A 17,121-nucleotide genomic window follows, 5' to 3' on the forward strand; every position below is an offset into this window, starting at 1 on the left:
GGAGGTTTGTAATTAATAACTAAATTTTATCATTTACTACTATAAGTAAACATTGTAAGAAAAAAAATTTTTTTTTCCAGATTTCAGTTTAGTCAAGAAGACCTGCAGTTTTCATTAATTTGCAGATTTGCCATCAATAATTAAATGACCTACTTCAGAAAAACACTGACAACATGCACAGATTACAACAGTAAACAAAATTTTGAAGTTTATTAAGTCATGAAAAATGTGTGCATTACTAATCGGTCATTTATTACCATAAATACATATGAAAGTTAAATTTTGTATTAAAAGCTTTCAGTTTTTTTCATTTTGTTTATTTTTGTGTGCTAAATAGAATGAACTTAGTTATTGTCCCCTCACCCATAAATACTGAGAACCGACTGTTGTATTGAGTTGGAGCTGCAGTAGTAGTGGTCAGGGCTTTCCATCTATAAAGTGCACGAGGTTTTCAGAATATACTTAAGATTGTGGGTTTTCAGACTTTGTCTAAATTGCAAGGGCCTGTAGAAAATATGTAATAGGACCTTTAATCTAAAAACTTTTTATATTTTCCGACTCCTGACACTGGATCATTTACTTTCTCAGGACCAGTAGGCAGATTTTCTTTTATGGGAATTGAAACTGTTGCATGATCTATGCAAGTTACTACACAGTGGGAAACCATGAACCAGCAAGTGTGTGAACAAAATTACACCAGTATGCTGGCAAAACTTGAAGTTTGTATGTTAATTTTACAAACAGAATTGCTGTGAAGAAGTTGGGGTTGTCATAATAATTAAATGTTTATAAATAATACTACTTTTCATTTTTGGTGTTCCCTGCAGGCTGCTCCTCAGTGGACAACACCACAAGCACAGTGGCGATGGGGATCCCAAGTAAGCTAATGTTCTATGTTGCTTCAATGTTGCTAATACAGAACTGTTTACCAATTTGTTTTCTGTACATTTTGGGAACAAATGTGGAAATGATATTTATAAGAAGTGTGCATTTCCACCAACTAAATCTTTAATTCATATCATTCCCTTCATAAATGTATTCATTTTTCACAATTTATAAAATTCTTGAAAGGAAAATTTAACAGATCTGTTCCCCAATTTGTACTTTACACAAAAGGCACTGAGAAAGTCCAGAGTCTTTTACAATTTTTAAGACCAGAAAGCTCATTTGTTCATGCAGTCATTTTCCCAGTGCAAAAAAAAAAAAAAAGTCTGTTGCTGTGCATTATTGTGGGGTAAAGGTTGCCCCCACACATTCCAAATATCACACTTATAGAGTGCTGGCCGCAACACATATAAAACAATAGATTGTTGTTGCACTTTTAGACTGGTTTGAATATGAGCATTATTACAACCACCACTCAAAGCATTATTGCTAGAAATAAGTAAAAACCCTATACGGTACCCTTGTCACTTTCTAGTAAGCTTCAAGTTATGCATCACAGAATACAATGTGCACATGTATATCTAAGATTGCATGCACAATATTTAAACAGCATATTCAGTGGCAAACATGTAGCTTTTTGAGCTGGGCATCCTGCAGGAGTGGTGTGCCTTTCTTACTTTAAATGATTGAACTTTTTAAAAGACATTTAGATAGTATAAGAAAATGGCAGATTTTGTTAAACCATAATTTAGTTGTAAGTAGTCCAACTGAAAAAAGTGTGGTGATGGGCCTGTAAACTATTATTATGTGGTCCAATTTCACTTTTAACCTGTTGTTAAATGGAAGAGATGTGTCCGTGTTGACTTGCACTTTAATCCTTAAAATCAGAATAAGTATTTTTTTTCATTCTACAAAACTGACAGTGTTGATGAGTTCCTTGCTAATTCCATCAGGAAATGGAGTTGTACTGGTAGCATTGTCATTGGCAACACTTGCTCCCATTGTTACAATCATTTTGATTTACAGTGTAAAAGCATTTCTGGTTTCCTTCATCCAGTTATAAAATGTGATTTGCATATTGGGATAGGAAGTGTTTCATGATTTTGTTATCTGGAACAATACTTAAACTTCCTCTTTGTATAATAGGTTTTTTGAAATAAGTGGTGGAAAACAATGAAAGTAAGATTCACAGCAAAAACCTTTTTGATCAAGATTGGAATAATTTAATATTTTCTAAAATTTATTTCAGAATGGCATGTTCAGATAATAAATATCTGACTAAAGTAGGAGAAAATCAAGTTGTTTATTTTATTGTCTAAATGCAAGATAAGGACTGCAATTATCTTATGCCTTAGCTCTGTCATGCACCATTTCAAAGTCTCTCTTTCACAAGCACAAAGAGAGAAGAAAGATATGGGAGAACAAAAGAATCCCTCTTGCAGGATAGAACAATTAAAAAGGGCAAGAGTCAGTGTCTCGCACTGAAACAGGATAATGTTAGGTAAAGGCAGATTTGAAGTGGATGAATTAAGGAAGTAATGTGTTGTAGCACACTTGGATAACATTATGATGAAGTTTCTCATGCACACAGTTGCTTTAAATCGTAACATTTGTTGTCAAAATATTCAGTTTGGTTCATTTTGTCACTAAGAGTTTCACAGATTTGTGAGCTTCAGGTATTGTGAATAAAGGGTTGGATATGTAGATTTTGCAATGTATTTTTTAATGTTACTTCCATTGGTGAAGCTAGTTTTAAATCACACCTGAAAACAGGAATGCATGCTGAAAATGAGAAGCTTCTTAGAGATGAAATGTGGTGCTTGCTGTTGCTTTCTTCAGGACTGATAAGAAAATGGCTAATAAAATTGTGCCCTAGGTTATAATATCTATATCAGTGACAGGTGACCTGTTTGGCTTCTTGCTATGTAAACAACCACTCAAGGATAGGTTTTTATAATATAGGTTTTAGGTCCTTAGAATGTCCTTATTTTCAGTGTGGTCAGACGTGTAAACTGTTCACTGGCTGGGTGTGCAGTATAATGGGAGTCTTCAGATAGCTTATGTTGTACCCTGTCTAGTACCTGTTTTTATATTTCAACCTGAACTCTGTTTACAACTCGAGCTTAAAGACTATAGCATGCTGTTATATGCATTCTCTGTTGCAAGTTTTATTGTTCAGTCTATACCAAATATTTTTCCCAGACAACTGGACAACAAGCTTTAGCAGGAAACCCCGGTTATGTGTGGGCAGCCATGCATGCTAGTCCAGATTTGATATATTCTCAGCCACCTCCACCACAAGCATATCAGACAGCTGAACTGGACCCTACCTTTGTTGAAGGAGCACCGGTTGAGGTAATCCAAGGTCATTACACTCTTTGAGCAAGCTTGACACCAATTTTTAGAATTGTGATGGCCCTATCAAACCACATGGAAAAAATACAAATTTAAGATGAATGACTTGAACCAGTGGAGTACTTATCGCTAGTCTTTATGGTATACATGTAGAATTTACCTTTTATGATATTGGCCAATTTTCTACATGGAAATTGTTTTAATAATTTTTTTTTTTTTTTAACTGGCAACCATATTAGGTTTTTTTTCTCCCCATATCAAAGAATGCCAGCCATGGAAAATAGTTCATTATGTACATTTTTTAACATCACTTGTAGCTTACGTGAATGCGCAAAAAATTGTGCATGCTTTTCACAAAATCATTTCGCTTTACAGTGTCGGGTATCTATACCAAAATATTTTATTTCTCATACCCATTCTTCAAGTGTCATTTAAAGTGCTTCTAAAATGGAACTAAAGACTGAGCAAGCATGGTCATATCTGCAGTAATACACCCTCCCTCTTGTCTTTTTATGCATAGCAAAGTATTCTAGAAAGCAGTATTATTAGAAAGAGGTGATTAGCTTATACTTTCTTCACCCTTGTGTCGCTAAGCTAAAGTGGTGTGAGGTTGATATCTTTCCATTGGTTTTTTTCTTTCTCTTCCCCACCACCAATGAAGGAAAGGGAGAATTGGTGGTAAAGCTCTGTGTGGTTTGTCTGTACTAATCTTTTATTAGATGAGTAATATTTGGATTTTTCCGCTATTATTTGTTCAGCTTTTGTTTATGAAATCAGTTTAAAAATTCTTATTCCATTTTTATGTTTAACATCATTAATAAGTTAAAGAGAACTATTTTGTCCATAAAGGCAGTGTAAAATGCTTTGTTTGCACTTGTGCATTTGATATAGCCTCATGGATAGTGCAGTATCAGTCTCTTCATTATTGTCAGGGTGCCTGTAATGTTCCTTCTTGATAACAAGTAATTTGTCACCATGAATGACTTTCTTGTGTATCCTTTGGTCCATGGAGACAGTAACCATTTTTAGTTGTCAAATCCCTCAACATTTTAACTCTGGTTTCTTTCTGAGGTAGTGCTTGGTGAATGTATCGTTTGACAATGGGTCTGCACCTCCCTCTTTGAACACTGACAGGTCAAATCTCTGGCCAGGTCACAAAAACATGCAAACAAGGACACTGTCATAGTCCATTTTGAATGATACAGTGTTGATTCAGCCTGTCCACTAGGAATGATTCACCTCTGCGTTCATAGAAGAAGGCTATATAGTATCTTTCTTTCCCTAAAGAACACTGTACAGTTTCTTGCGAGTCAAAATATCCAGCAAAACCGGGGATGTGAGGACACCCTTCAATCCTGCAAACTTTTATTGACTGTGGTATAGAAACAGCAGGGAGGAAAACTAGATATTCTGGGAGGCAGGAGCAATTGGTATCATGCATCTGCTAACTAGATGATTCTTTGATCTTTCTTCACAGGAGCAATCCTGTAGTGCTAAATTAAGATGGATGTTTATTCCTTGTTGCTCCTTCGAGGAGCATAGGGCCGCAACAACATCTTACCAGCGGACCCAGTTTTGGGCAGCCCCCTTCAGTTGGGCCCATGTGGTTCCGATGTCCTTTGCATTGCTCTCTACTGTTCTTTTTCAATAAATTAAGATAGTCCAGAAAGAATATTATTTTCTTCATATTTTCAAAGCAGCAGCAACCTTGTTTTTTTCATCTCTAACATGAAATGGTGTTTGGATTAACATGGATGATGTGTCGGCACAGATCTATAAGTGGTCAGCAAACAGTTGATTTCTCTTTCATGACTGTGTGTAATTTGATCTAACTTTACCACTGCTCAAAGGTTTCCAATTTCAAGAAAAATCCCAAGACTTCCTTTTTTTTTCATAGAATGACATTTCTACTTCATTTCGAAAACAGGAAGTTAATTGCAAATGGAGACTATGACAAATTCAAGTTATAAGAACTGAAACAAATTATGTGCTCTTGGGCTACGCCAACTCCAGGCTAGGTCTAATTCAAAACGAATGACTGCTCAAAACAAAGCAAAAACTGTGACAGGACAGGCAAAAAGAAAATTTGCTCCTAAATCTCCCTTTATTGTGTTCGGCAGATGTCTACTGTTGATTTTGGTTGTGGGCCAGAAGTGTCAGAGGGTCTGCATATGGCATTAGGCTTTAGTCATTATCGTTTTATCATTAATGCTCACTCACTGCCTGTTTGTAGGAATAACTTATCCATAATTCTTAGTCAGGCAAGACATTATTCCTCACTATCCTCAAGTCTGCAAAGTGTCCACTTGCTCAGTTCCTTATCCTTATTTCCTACACCTAATTTCTCCATACTTATGCATTTGTTGATCACAAGCCATAGTTTAATTTGCCTCACATGCATGTGTAGGCATGTGTGATTTCTTTCATTGTATAACATATTCAACACGAGTATACATCATCCCAACACCCATCTTACTCAACAAAAATGGCTGCTTGGCAATACACATTTGGAGAGCAAATCTCACAATGGCATATAAAAAGTATTTTCTCTTAAATAATTTTTTTAAGTAGTAATTCTTTGGTTAGGAGATCTTAATAAATGTAAATGCGGATATTTGGTTAACATAAAATAAGTTTTGCTGCATGGGCATTTATTTAACCTGGGTTGATAAAATGGGGGCAATGTTTGATAGTCGAAATGACCAGGCCCTGTTGATGTGGCTTTACCAGCGCACATCAGTTGATTGTGCATCATTAATAATCTTTTGCAGAAGCCACATATTTATGAAAATTAAGATTATGACCAAATTTATAGATGCTTGAAGTTGTTCATGGAATGAAAGCAGGCTGGTTGATTTTCCTGCTGCAACCTGATTTTCATATATTGTAGCAAGTCTTGATAGGGAGGTTTTACTGTGGCACCAATAGTATGTAACTACAACATAATTTTTGGGGGTGAAACGGATTTAGGGTAACACTGTAGCATTCCTTCCACCATCTTTATAGGTATACATAATTGCAATTATAGAATGGAAGAAGGGTGAATTAGGCAGATTTTAACCAAATGTTCTTGCAAGTCTTTATTTTTATTTTTGGCATGTTCACTTTCCTTTACACCCACTTTATCGTCTTCATCCTTTATATGCACATATACACATAGTGCCATTTCTGCAGTCATTAAGTACTTTCCCTCAGGCATAGAGGTGATTGCATAATGTAATTTCTAACATGAATGTTTTCATATGTTGTCATGTTTGTTGAAGCCACTGATGTGGCATGAGTAAATATTCCTCTTGGGCAGTTATTGGTGATAGCTTCTTTTCAGTATGAAAGGCCAGTTTTTCTTATTTAACATCAGCTATTTTCACCTCTCCCAGTGAGTGAAATTCCATGCTAAAAGTGATTGTGCACTCAATATTTAGTCTTGTTGACTGTTCTTAGTAGATTTGAAGCACATTCCAGTTGTGTGCTCTATTTTGTGAAAATGCTGTTCTTTAGGCATTTATGTTCATTTATGACAGGTAGTGCATTTTCTCACCAGCAGCAAAAGGTTATAATGGTTGCGAAAGAGCAAGCATTTTTGTGTTTTAAAAAACTCCGGTTTTTTTTTTTTTATATTGGGGCTGTGTGTGCTTGGGTGGGGTCAGTGTCATGCTTAGTCATGAGTAAGCTGATAGTGTAGTTATAGCATTGTGCCAGGTTTTGTTTCACTACCGATTTTGTTTTAGGTAACAAACCCCTAAAGAAGCTCTTTTATGCAAATTTCTTTCTAGAAATGTTAGGGGCATTTTAAAGACTTTCTGTGGGCTTCTGCCAGCATAAAAATATAATAAATGTTGACGGTAAATTCAGTGCCAAGCAAAAATCAAATGATCTGTGGCTTTTAAAGAAAAGCTCTAAAAAAATATATTTAAAGGGATATGTGGCAAAATATGGGTCCTTTGACTACCTATTGAACAAACAGAAACTGCCTGCCTGCAAATTCTTGAAAAGATGAAATAGTAATGATTTCACGTTAATTTTATACGTGTAAATTTTCAGTCCTAGTGTACATGCTGCATCACCTACACTTATATCTTGGTTTATGACATTTGTTTAACAAAAACAAAAAAAAAAACAAATAAAAAAAAAACAAAAAAAACCACCACCACCTAGTTACAAGGATACAAAGTTAAATAATATGGCATTGCAAAGTGTATTTTATTCTGCCTACAAATAGTTTTGGGTTGGTGAGGGGAACCTTCAGAATATTCCGTTAATTGGTTTATTTTCTTCACTTAAATTTTTGGTCTTGCCATCTTCAGGTTATGTCTAAAGGATTTTCAATGCGAATACTTTTTATTTTCTCAACAGCCACTAGTAGAAACACTGCTTTCATATTTGCATCAGAAGCTCTGTTGCATTGTTACTAGTTTTAGATTTGAATACTTTGCTGTGAATTGGGAGGTTCCTTTACTTCTGCCATTGAATCAAATGATCTTTTTACCCACATTTAAACAAGCCTTCATGTGTATGCTGCCTTTTCCTTTTGTCCAAATAATGGAATTTGTGCCTCCCCACCATCACTTTAATCTAAGTGATAGAAAATGAGAATGTGGCTGTTGTATTTAAAAGAACTGGAACGTTGAAGTCCATGTCTCTGGGGGAAATCACAGAGTAAGATACTTGTATATATGATTAAAGGGTAATTTTGTAACAGATTTCTTTTTTCCATTTGTTAAGATGCATAGACAGTTAACTGGATTTTGACATTTCTCAAAAACATAACAAACCAACCCCGACCACTGTCCCTTCTCTACAAGAATAGAGAATTTATACAAAGTATGTCATGGCATAATTTTTTTAAGGGACTGTAGACAAATCCCTTAAAAGGAAACCTTTAGAAATCTCTTAATCTTGAACTGCCTAGGAAGATCGGATTATTCTATATTTATATTTTTAAAAGCAAGAAATTCCGTGCAGCAAAAAGTGCTTAAATAGTTGTGGAAATATTGTGTAAATATTTTTCATGGTCCAGAAGATTCCTCTAAAATGTTTTTGTCGAAAAAATAATGATGAGTCAGTACCAATGAAAACATAGCAAAACCAAAAAACGTAATTAAAAATATTTTTTGAAATCTTAATAAGGGAGGGGATTAGTGTTGATAATGAAAGTGAAAATGATCAAGCTTTTAAGATGTTTCATCCTCACTAAAAAGTAAATAAAATGCTCAGCTGCAGTAATAAGACATTAAGATAATTTTAAAGCTCCTAGTCATCTATTTCAGGTGTGCATAAAGATCCTAAAGGTTTTCTTTTTCATCAGAGTGAGGATGAAATTTGTTATAAACATGCAATGGGTGGTGAGTTTACTTACAATTTAGGAAATTGCTCAACCTTGTGTTTAATGCTGTGTATAAACTATGTAATAGTATCGGTTTCATACTAAGGTGAAATGTGCAGCAAGTAGATGCCTGCCTTTCTCACCTGAAGTGAGCTTTGTTTTTGCCTGAAGATGTCTTAAAGTTATTTTGTAAACCATTGGGAATCTATGTAATTGTCTCTGTTTAACATACCTTGATATGTTTTTTAATTAAGCATTAATATTGAGGCTCTCTTGATAAGTGGAGCCATGAAATGAGTCCCAGCTGCTCTGTGCCAGTACATCATCCATGCAAGGGTATGAATTATTAACAGATTCCAGGTTTTTTTTAAATGTAGGTGGCAAAACAGGTTTTTTGGTATCATGAAATTTGAAGTATTTTGGATAGAAATTTCCAGAGCTTATCATAAAAAAAAAACTCTGTAAGAAGCAGTAATCTTAAAGGTTCACTTGGTACACTCATTTTTCATAATATTGAAACTGCTTTCAAATCGGTGTTGCATGACTATGCTTAAAGGTTATTTTTGGAGGAAGGGAGGGCAATACCTCTTGTAACATCACAAATGGTTTCAGTAAAAACTGGCTATTCACATTTGTCTAGGCTTGTTCTTGTAAATGTTTTTATATTTTAGGCATCAGTCACATTTACTCTTTTAGGAGCATATATAGTACCAGAACTCTTATTTTAAAAAGATTTGAATGTCTCCTTGGCCCTTTTACCACTGCACTTTTAACTGAAATGGTGGTGGTTTACTCACTGTAGCCAAGATTCTTTAGAACTACTACTTTTCCTGTTGTAGGCTTTTTGAAACACAGATTCCTACATCATAGACTTCTGTTTTTTGTTGACAGGTATTTTAACATGTTGGTTAAGTTTTCATGCTACTCCATCTTCCTTCTGGCTTCTAAATGCTTGCTTAATTTTCCTGTTACTACAGGAAGTGATATATTTGATGTCCTCCTAAAAGATGCAAAGGAATTTAGTGTAAGTTACTGACGAACAAATTTTCTCAGTTTACGCTCACAGTTCTTTTAAATTGCTTATTAACATAGAACACAAAGTACTCCTGTCTACAACCATTGCATGCCTTTTTTTAAAGTTAACAAACTTGAAGTTTTCACTTTGTGAAGGAAAACTTACTTTCATGAGCAAGCCCAGAAGTACTATTTTTCGAAAATTTAGAAGAATTATCAAATCTTGGGAGTCAAGTGACAAAACTGTTAATTTTGCTTTAATTTTTATTGTCACAGCAAAGAAGGGTTGGGATTTCTGACTGCGTGTTTTCACACTCTCTCCCCTACTACTTATTCATAATGATCAATATCTGATTTAAATGTTAAAGGTAACATGCTGGACTTGGAAGACAATGTTTGGGTTTTGACCTGCATGGGAGCTGCATGTTGCATGAACTAGTGTGCTCCAAAGTAGTTTTTTCAAAGTGTTTCTAATTTTCTATTTCAAAACAAATCTTGTAATTTGTTATAAATTTAATAGTATCATGGTCTAATATCATCCAGAAGACGGACAGTGTGTGGATGAAAATAGCATCTTGTCAGAAGGCTACCACAACCTGTTTTTCATTATTAAATTTTGCGTTAGTCTTAATAGAAATTTTTTGCCAAAAATTCTTGGTTATGATCTAACTTTTTTAATCATAGTTTTCAGAAAGATGGTAAATGGCCTTGCTTGAATTGAGCTCTCTGCTCTCCTAATAATAATAATACATGAAGCCTTCCACAATATTTCGTCTGCCATTAACAAAATATTCATGATGCTTAGAATAAAACAAAATATAGCACTATGGTGACATAATTCTTTTACTAAAGGCTTCATTTATGCAACAAAATCAATCAAAGCTTATGCAAGAAGCAAGCAGAATATGGGACATGAATCTTGATAGCTTTGCCTTTTTTTTAAAAAATTAAATAACATGTATTTAAATAATAACTAGATGTCTTATGGGGCCAAGGTTTTTTAAAATTGAGTTTTTTTTTTTTAAAGAAAGGTCAGGTGACAAGCTGTCATTTCACCACCATTTTTTAAAGAGTTTGGAGGTTGGTTTGTTCTTGTTTTGGGTTGTCCTCACGCTTTCACCCTTCCCTCCTAAAAATAAAAGCATTGTCAACCCATAATATTAAGGTCTCTTTGTTGCAGAATGGAAGACGGAAATAAAATGCTTGCTGCTGTTTGACACCCTACTCTGCCCCCCCAAAAAACTAAATTCCCAGTAATAGGCTATTCCTATTTGATTTTCTTTTAGAACTGTCCCAAATCTGTTTATTGTATTATGGCCTTGGACATTTTTCAGGGCAATGTGATCCCCGTGGAGCAATCTTTGGCTACACGCATGCACACCCCTGTCACTGATGTTAACGCCAATGAGCAGACTTCTGTCTCCACGGTTCCTGTGATATCCATGCAAACGCCATCCACCAAAGCTGGCACAGCAGTTGTAGCTAACTATAAGAAACCATATACCTTGACAAGACGTGCTTTTACTGCTCCAACAATACTTGTTAAACATGGACATAAAGTACAGAGAGTAATGCTGTCAAGTTCAACTCCATCTACAATGTATAATGGCCAAATATTGAATCCCAGTGACACTGGAGACGGGGATGGATATATAAGATACACAACTTTACAGAGTCATTCAACAAGTAACTGATGTAAAAAAAAAAAGTTGAAAGAGTATTTCACAACAGCGGATTTTCTTAAATTTGGAGGGGGGAACAACAATGCAGTACACGATGAAGCATTATACTAAGGGAAGGTGTTTGTGCCTCCAGTTAGGGCCATTTTTTGTGTAAATTCACTTATTATGAGAACTAAACATTTGTGACATCTTCAGTAGAATTTTCTAATTAGCATCTTTATATCATTTTCTACTTTTTTTTATTATTATTTATCTTCAGTCCCAGAATCTTGAATATCTGTAAAAATTGTTTAACTTGTTAGTCCTTGGGAAAGCATTTTATCTTAGAATGGCTATCGTTGGCTAAAAGGATTGATTGTATTCAATTCTTTTTATAATGTTTGCTTTGGGACTGTCATCATACTGTGCAAAATCTTGGTCTGAAGAGGTTCTTGGAATACAAGGGAGGAGAAAGGTCAGCCAGAGTAGTTCCAGGTGAAATCTAATGCTGTGTTTATTCTCAGGAAGATATAACCGACACTAAAAGTTCATCATCATCTGTGTTGAATTCTAAAACTTACTGTTGGTGCATTCCAAATAGCACATTTATAATATGCATATCTGCATTTTTTTTTTTCTTTTTGAAATTGTAACCAGCTTTCACTTCTAGTTGACAAAACAAGAAATTTCTCTTCAAAATAAAATCAATTAATTTCAAAGATTATCATGAAAGATAATAATTGTAAATGACCTAACATGGAAACATGCTGTCTTTCATATTTAAGAATTGAACAAATTAAAGAAAAATTTTTTTTCCTATTCCTTCCAGTGGCAGATACTATTATTGAAAGGGGGTTGGTAAATTGTGTTCCCATGTATCAGGAAAATGTATGCTGCATTAATATTTTTTAAATGGGATTAATCTTCGGGGGTCAAACAAAATTCTTATGTTTTTAAGGCTGGCAGTCAGTGAAATATCGGCTTTCTAGGATGATGTATTTTGGCACATTTTAGCCTCGTCTAGTTAAGTACTTCCCATGAAACTCAAGTTGTCTTTTGCATACAGATTTTCTAGTCAATCTAGTAAGTCTTCGTAAGCTGTTGCCCATGTGCCATGTATGATCCTATAAACTATATGCCATTGAATACAATGGAAAATGTACAAGAATGGTCTGCAGAACCGTTTTGAAGGCAGTCTTATTTTGACTACTATTTCCAAACTAGTGGTTAAAGTTGACATCAGTGTGGATACCAAAATACCTTGCTATAATGTGGGTTAATTTCTCCCATGAACACATGGTGCTGGAATGGGATTGGCATGGGAAGGTACAATTCTGGTAAAATTATAGGAAAGGGGAGAGAAATAGGACACGGGGAATGTAAAAAAAAAAACAACTTTGTGAACATTTAACAACTGCTGTGTGGTACATATATCATGTACACCAATAGTATCTACCAGGTTTCATAATTCAACAAAACTAAAATATTTGCAGCTTTCTATCCCACCCCGAATCCATGAACTTTGTTCTTAACCCTAGGTTTTAGCTAACAGTTTTTGGTTTTTTGGGGTTTTGTTCTTTGAGCCTTGTTACAAAGAACTGTCAGTTTGAACAATCGGTTGAGTTTGGGTTTTTAGTGTAAATGGCATTGAATTTTGTGAAGGCAGTTCTACTTTTAAAGACGATGTTTTCCCACAAGAGAAAATACATCCTCAGCATTTTGCTAATAAGACTCTGTCAACCCCCCAACAAAAGTAATGTACGTATTTTCACAGATTTAGTAATTGTACTTTTTTGGTTGGTTTCTAAATTGTGCAGAAACCTTGGATAAATTCCTGAACAGCTTTATTAATATCCGTTGCGTGTACAGCAAAATATTTTCCCCAATGTATTTTCACATTGGAACCTTTGATCCAAGATGAGTGCCACCTTTATTTCTATGTTTTGTTTAAAATTCAAAACCACAACCCAAAAGGAGGAAAGAGAAATGAGGAATCAGAACTCCCTCGAGTAAGCAGGCAAGTTTCAATGATTCAAGGATTACCATCCAAATTTAATTTCATGAGAAATAATATACTCCACAATGACAGATTTCTAACATCATGAATATTTGCAGCATCCTGTACCAGTAATCCCTATCAAAGCACCCTAACAGGCTCAAGGAGCTTGTAGGTAAAATACTGTTGCAAAGACTAATCAACAAATTATGAGCACTTAGCAATTCACTTAGATTTAAGCAAAAGTGGATCTGTAATGATGAAAGGCTATAGTTCAACCCTTCAGTTTTTTAAACCTTGCATATATATGTATGCATGGGTTACTGGGGCTCATTGATAAACAGAGTTGATGGCAGCACCTAAAAATACAGATTTTTTTTTTTTCCAGTTCATTGTTAAACTTGAATAGAAAATGGGTGTTGGCTTCGAGTTATGAGGGATTTGCCATTTATAGGAGAATTGCTGTTTGTCTTTCAATAAATAAAGTGTCTTCAGCAGAAATGTAAACTCTCATAAATTGAAAGTGCTAGGAACAAGCTTTCAGTCAATATTTTCAGTTCTATACATATGGACTTGAGTTGGCTAAAACCAAAATTAGTCTTGATTTATATGAATTAAAACTAAGAATTGTAGTTGCTAATTTAAATAGTATTTAGTTGGGGTTTTCTTGTGTGGGTTTTTTTTTTCTGTTTTGTTTTGTTTTTGTTTTTTGTTGAGTGGACCTGTTGTCTGTTATCATTAATTACGTATGGCTTATTTAGTTTGATATGCTGTGTAAAGCATAATATTTCAGTTTTTTTCATAGCCATTTCTGATGCTTGTATTATGTGATATGAATTTTGCATGTGAGGAAGGGGGCCTTAAAAATGCAGGAAATTTTTTTTTCTTACCCTCTATCTCATGTTCTGATTGAAGAGATCTGGGATTTTTTTTAATTTGTTCTTCCCTTGGTTCCCTCACTCAGCCATCCCTTTTTAACTTTTTAAACAAAACTAAGTTTTAAAATCTATCGGAAATTCCAGAGATTAATGATATGTCATTAAAGTTGTGAAGATGACAGGTCTACTCACCTAAATTTATTTTTTTGCTGTAGAAAAAAAGCTTAAAGAGCTGTTACAAACACTTTCAAATGCTCATTTAGTGGCAGTTCATGTTCATGCATAATAAGCACCTTACGAATGAAGTGTTTAAATATCTCTGAAATATCTGATAAAATGGTTCCACCTAACAGTCATGGTCAAGTTTGGATGCTGCAGTAATTGATATGTCATTGCATCACTGGTAACATCATCTTGAAGGTTTCTTTGTTTACTGAATATTTGATAAAAGCAGGCCTTGCATAAAAGAATGTTGTATCATTGAATTTTCACAACAATATTGCGTTTTGGACCAGAGTATTGCTAATAAGCAAAGTTCTTTGGGTGTGTAGTGACCTTCATATTTTGCATTTAAAAATATTTGGACAGTGTCAAATGATCAAACAATATTTACATATGTTGATTGTTAACGGGGTTAGCATGAAAACTTTTTTAATTTCCTGAATCCATCTGTTTAAACGTCGCAAATTTCAGTCTTTTTTTTTTTTTTTTTTTTTCAAAGATCAATAAAATGATCGAACAGTCTTAGATACAGATTTGTTTTCCTAAAGAAATCAGTATAGAGTACAGATGAAAACAAATAGTTTCAAATAATCCACTGTTGCTGCTTTTCTATTGTACAATTATGAGAAGAACTTTATCAGAGCTTTTGGCCCTTGACATATTGGGAATACTGGCATAGTGTGTGCCAAACTGTGAAAATATATTCAGTGGTAGAGCTTGCATCCAGAAGGGCATAACAATATACAATGCATAATCCTAAATATTTGGTAGGATCAGCACAAGACTTTTGTGGGTTGGTTTGGTTTTTTCTTTGCTACTGTTTTCTCTGGATATTGTCATTTGTATTTCACTTTCCATACAGCATATTCTGTATGTCGCATTATTTGTCACTGCTACTGGCATACGTCGGTTGAGAAAAACTTGGGATGCAAAGGTGATTAATAGTTAGTCAAAATATATCTTATGTATTTTTACTAATCTTTGGTTGTAAAATGTTGACAAGGTAGGATTTTTTCCGGAAAAGGGAGTGAGGTCTAAGCTGCAAAATTTTGGGATGATTGAATATCACATTTTGAACTTTTAACAGTCCTATGTGTAGTTAAGCATTTTAGGTGGCACGTAAGAAAACACCAGTTCCTGAAACTGCTTGCTAATTTTGTGTTCTCTTCGGTAAAAATAATTAGCACTGTATTGGTGTGATCCATTAGAAATTGAATTTTTGGTGGCATGTATCACTTGAAACACCAAACATAACCTTATTCCATTTTCAAGAAATATTACTAGGGTTTTTTTTTTTAAATCTACATAAATAACAAAGGAAGTAAAACTTCAAGACCAGTACTGTATGTTTACAAATCTTGTACTGTTTTTTTAACATCATCCCATCCATTAAAGCCGGCTGGGTTTTCGGCTGCAGAAATCTAGCCCCATTCCATATTCTATTGTTGTAGAAAAACTAAAAGCCTTGGGACTATTTGTGGTTTGAAGAAGTATATGATGCAGTACAAAACTTTATCAACCCCTTATGTTAATCCTATTATAGATGTGGCCCATGTAATTGCTAATAAAATTCACATATATATAGAATCTCTTGTACTTTATTTAGGGAAGGAGTATTTTTGATGATATAGTTTGCAATTTAACATAGTAACTGTTGAGTAAAACATAAATCTATAATGCTTTAAAATAGATTCCCCCTCCCCATTGTATTTTATGTCCAGATTAAAAACAAATTTAGGAAATAAAACATAGACCTATAATGCTTTAACATATACTCAGCTAGATGTGCTCACTTAGGAGATGGTGTAGGCAGTGGCATGTAGAGCGTAAAGAAATTTAACTTTTTTTTAAATCGATGGCCAGATTTAAGCCAAATATAGGAAAAGGTAATATGTAAATTTCACTGGTGAAAATATTTCATTGTTGATGTATAAAAATGCATATGAATGTCATTCCAATGTTCACTTCTTTTTTTTTCGCTTCTTGGATGTATCCTGCTGTCTCAAATTTTTTGTGTCATTTTAATTTTGAAATGCATCAGATTGTTTTAATTGTGTGAATGTGATCATTGAGGTTATATTGAACCTACACCAATACACTTGGCTTGTCCATCTATACCCTTTTGAGGGAAACGCACACATGCAGATGGGTGAATTTGATCTTTTCAGTTCCTGTGAATTTTAACTATGAAGTTAAGATAGTGAGCAAGCGATTACCATCTATATGTTGCATCAGATACATTTCTGAACTGGATTTTGTCAATAACAACATTTTAACCAAGTTGTCTTATAGGGATCATCATCTGTGGAGAGGGAAGGAATCGAATGTCCAGGTGTCAAAAACCTCTTGCCCACTTTTTTTCTTCAGCCTCATATTCCAATACAGAAAGATTCTAGAAAGTCTGCCGGTGTATGTGTAATAATTACTTACCCACCAACCCCCACCCTTTATTTTTGATGAGGCGAAATGACAAATATTCTACTCAAACTGAAACTCCCATCCCTTTCAAGATGAAATTATTTAGATACCTTGCTGGTATGTTTATGGTGAAAGATGTGCCTGTGTATATGTGTGCATATTATAAAACATTTGACCCAACTGGGGTTGTGTGCATTCACTTCATAGTGATCATATCGTGGTTTTTGCATTATGCTCATTGTCTTCATCTACAAGCTTGCATATAATAAATTCAAGAAAGCTATGCAGTATCTAACTCGTGTTATTTTTAACGTAACGAGTGCTATGACTTCGTTAAACAAGAATAGGCCAGTTGCGCAAGAACAAGCA

At 34.5% G+C, this 17,121-nt stretch overlaps 1 protein-coding gene across 6 annotated transcripts in view; it reads left to right on the forward strand.

Annotated features, from left to right (window-relative positions):
- LOC112564654 overlaps positions 1-17,042 on the forward strand; it is a 28,787-nt gene extending 11,745 nt beyond the window's left edge. Inside the window, exons 4-7 of one of the 6 annotated variants that reach the window (XM_025239619.1) lie at positions 828-878; positions 3,088-3,240; positions 9,541-9,587; positions 10,912-11,045. In XM_025239619.1, the coding sequence (XP_025095404.1) occupies positions 828-878; positions 3,088-3,240; positions 9,541-9,567 (231 nt within the window). In that variant the 3' untranslated portion in view covers positions 9,568-9,587; positions 10,912-11,045. Of the gene's footprint in view, positions 1-827; positions 879-3,087; positions 3,251-9,540 lie in introns of all 6 variants that reach the window. The other 5 variants (XM_025239614.1, XM_025239616.1, XM_025239618.1 and 2 more) reach the window with 5 other exon arrangements.
- The last annotated feature ends 79 nt before the right edge of the window (positions 17,043-17,121 follow it).

This window comes from Pomacea canaliculata, linkage group LG5 (assembly GCF_003073045.1).
Source record: "Pomacea canaliculata isolate SZHN2017 linkage group LG5, ASM307304v1, whole genome shotgun sequence".
NCBI classification, from domain to species: Eukaryota; Metazoa; Mollusca; class Gastropoda; order Architaenioglossa; family Ampullariidae; genus Pomacea; species Pomacea canaliculata.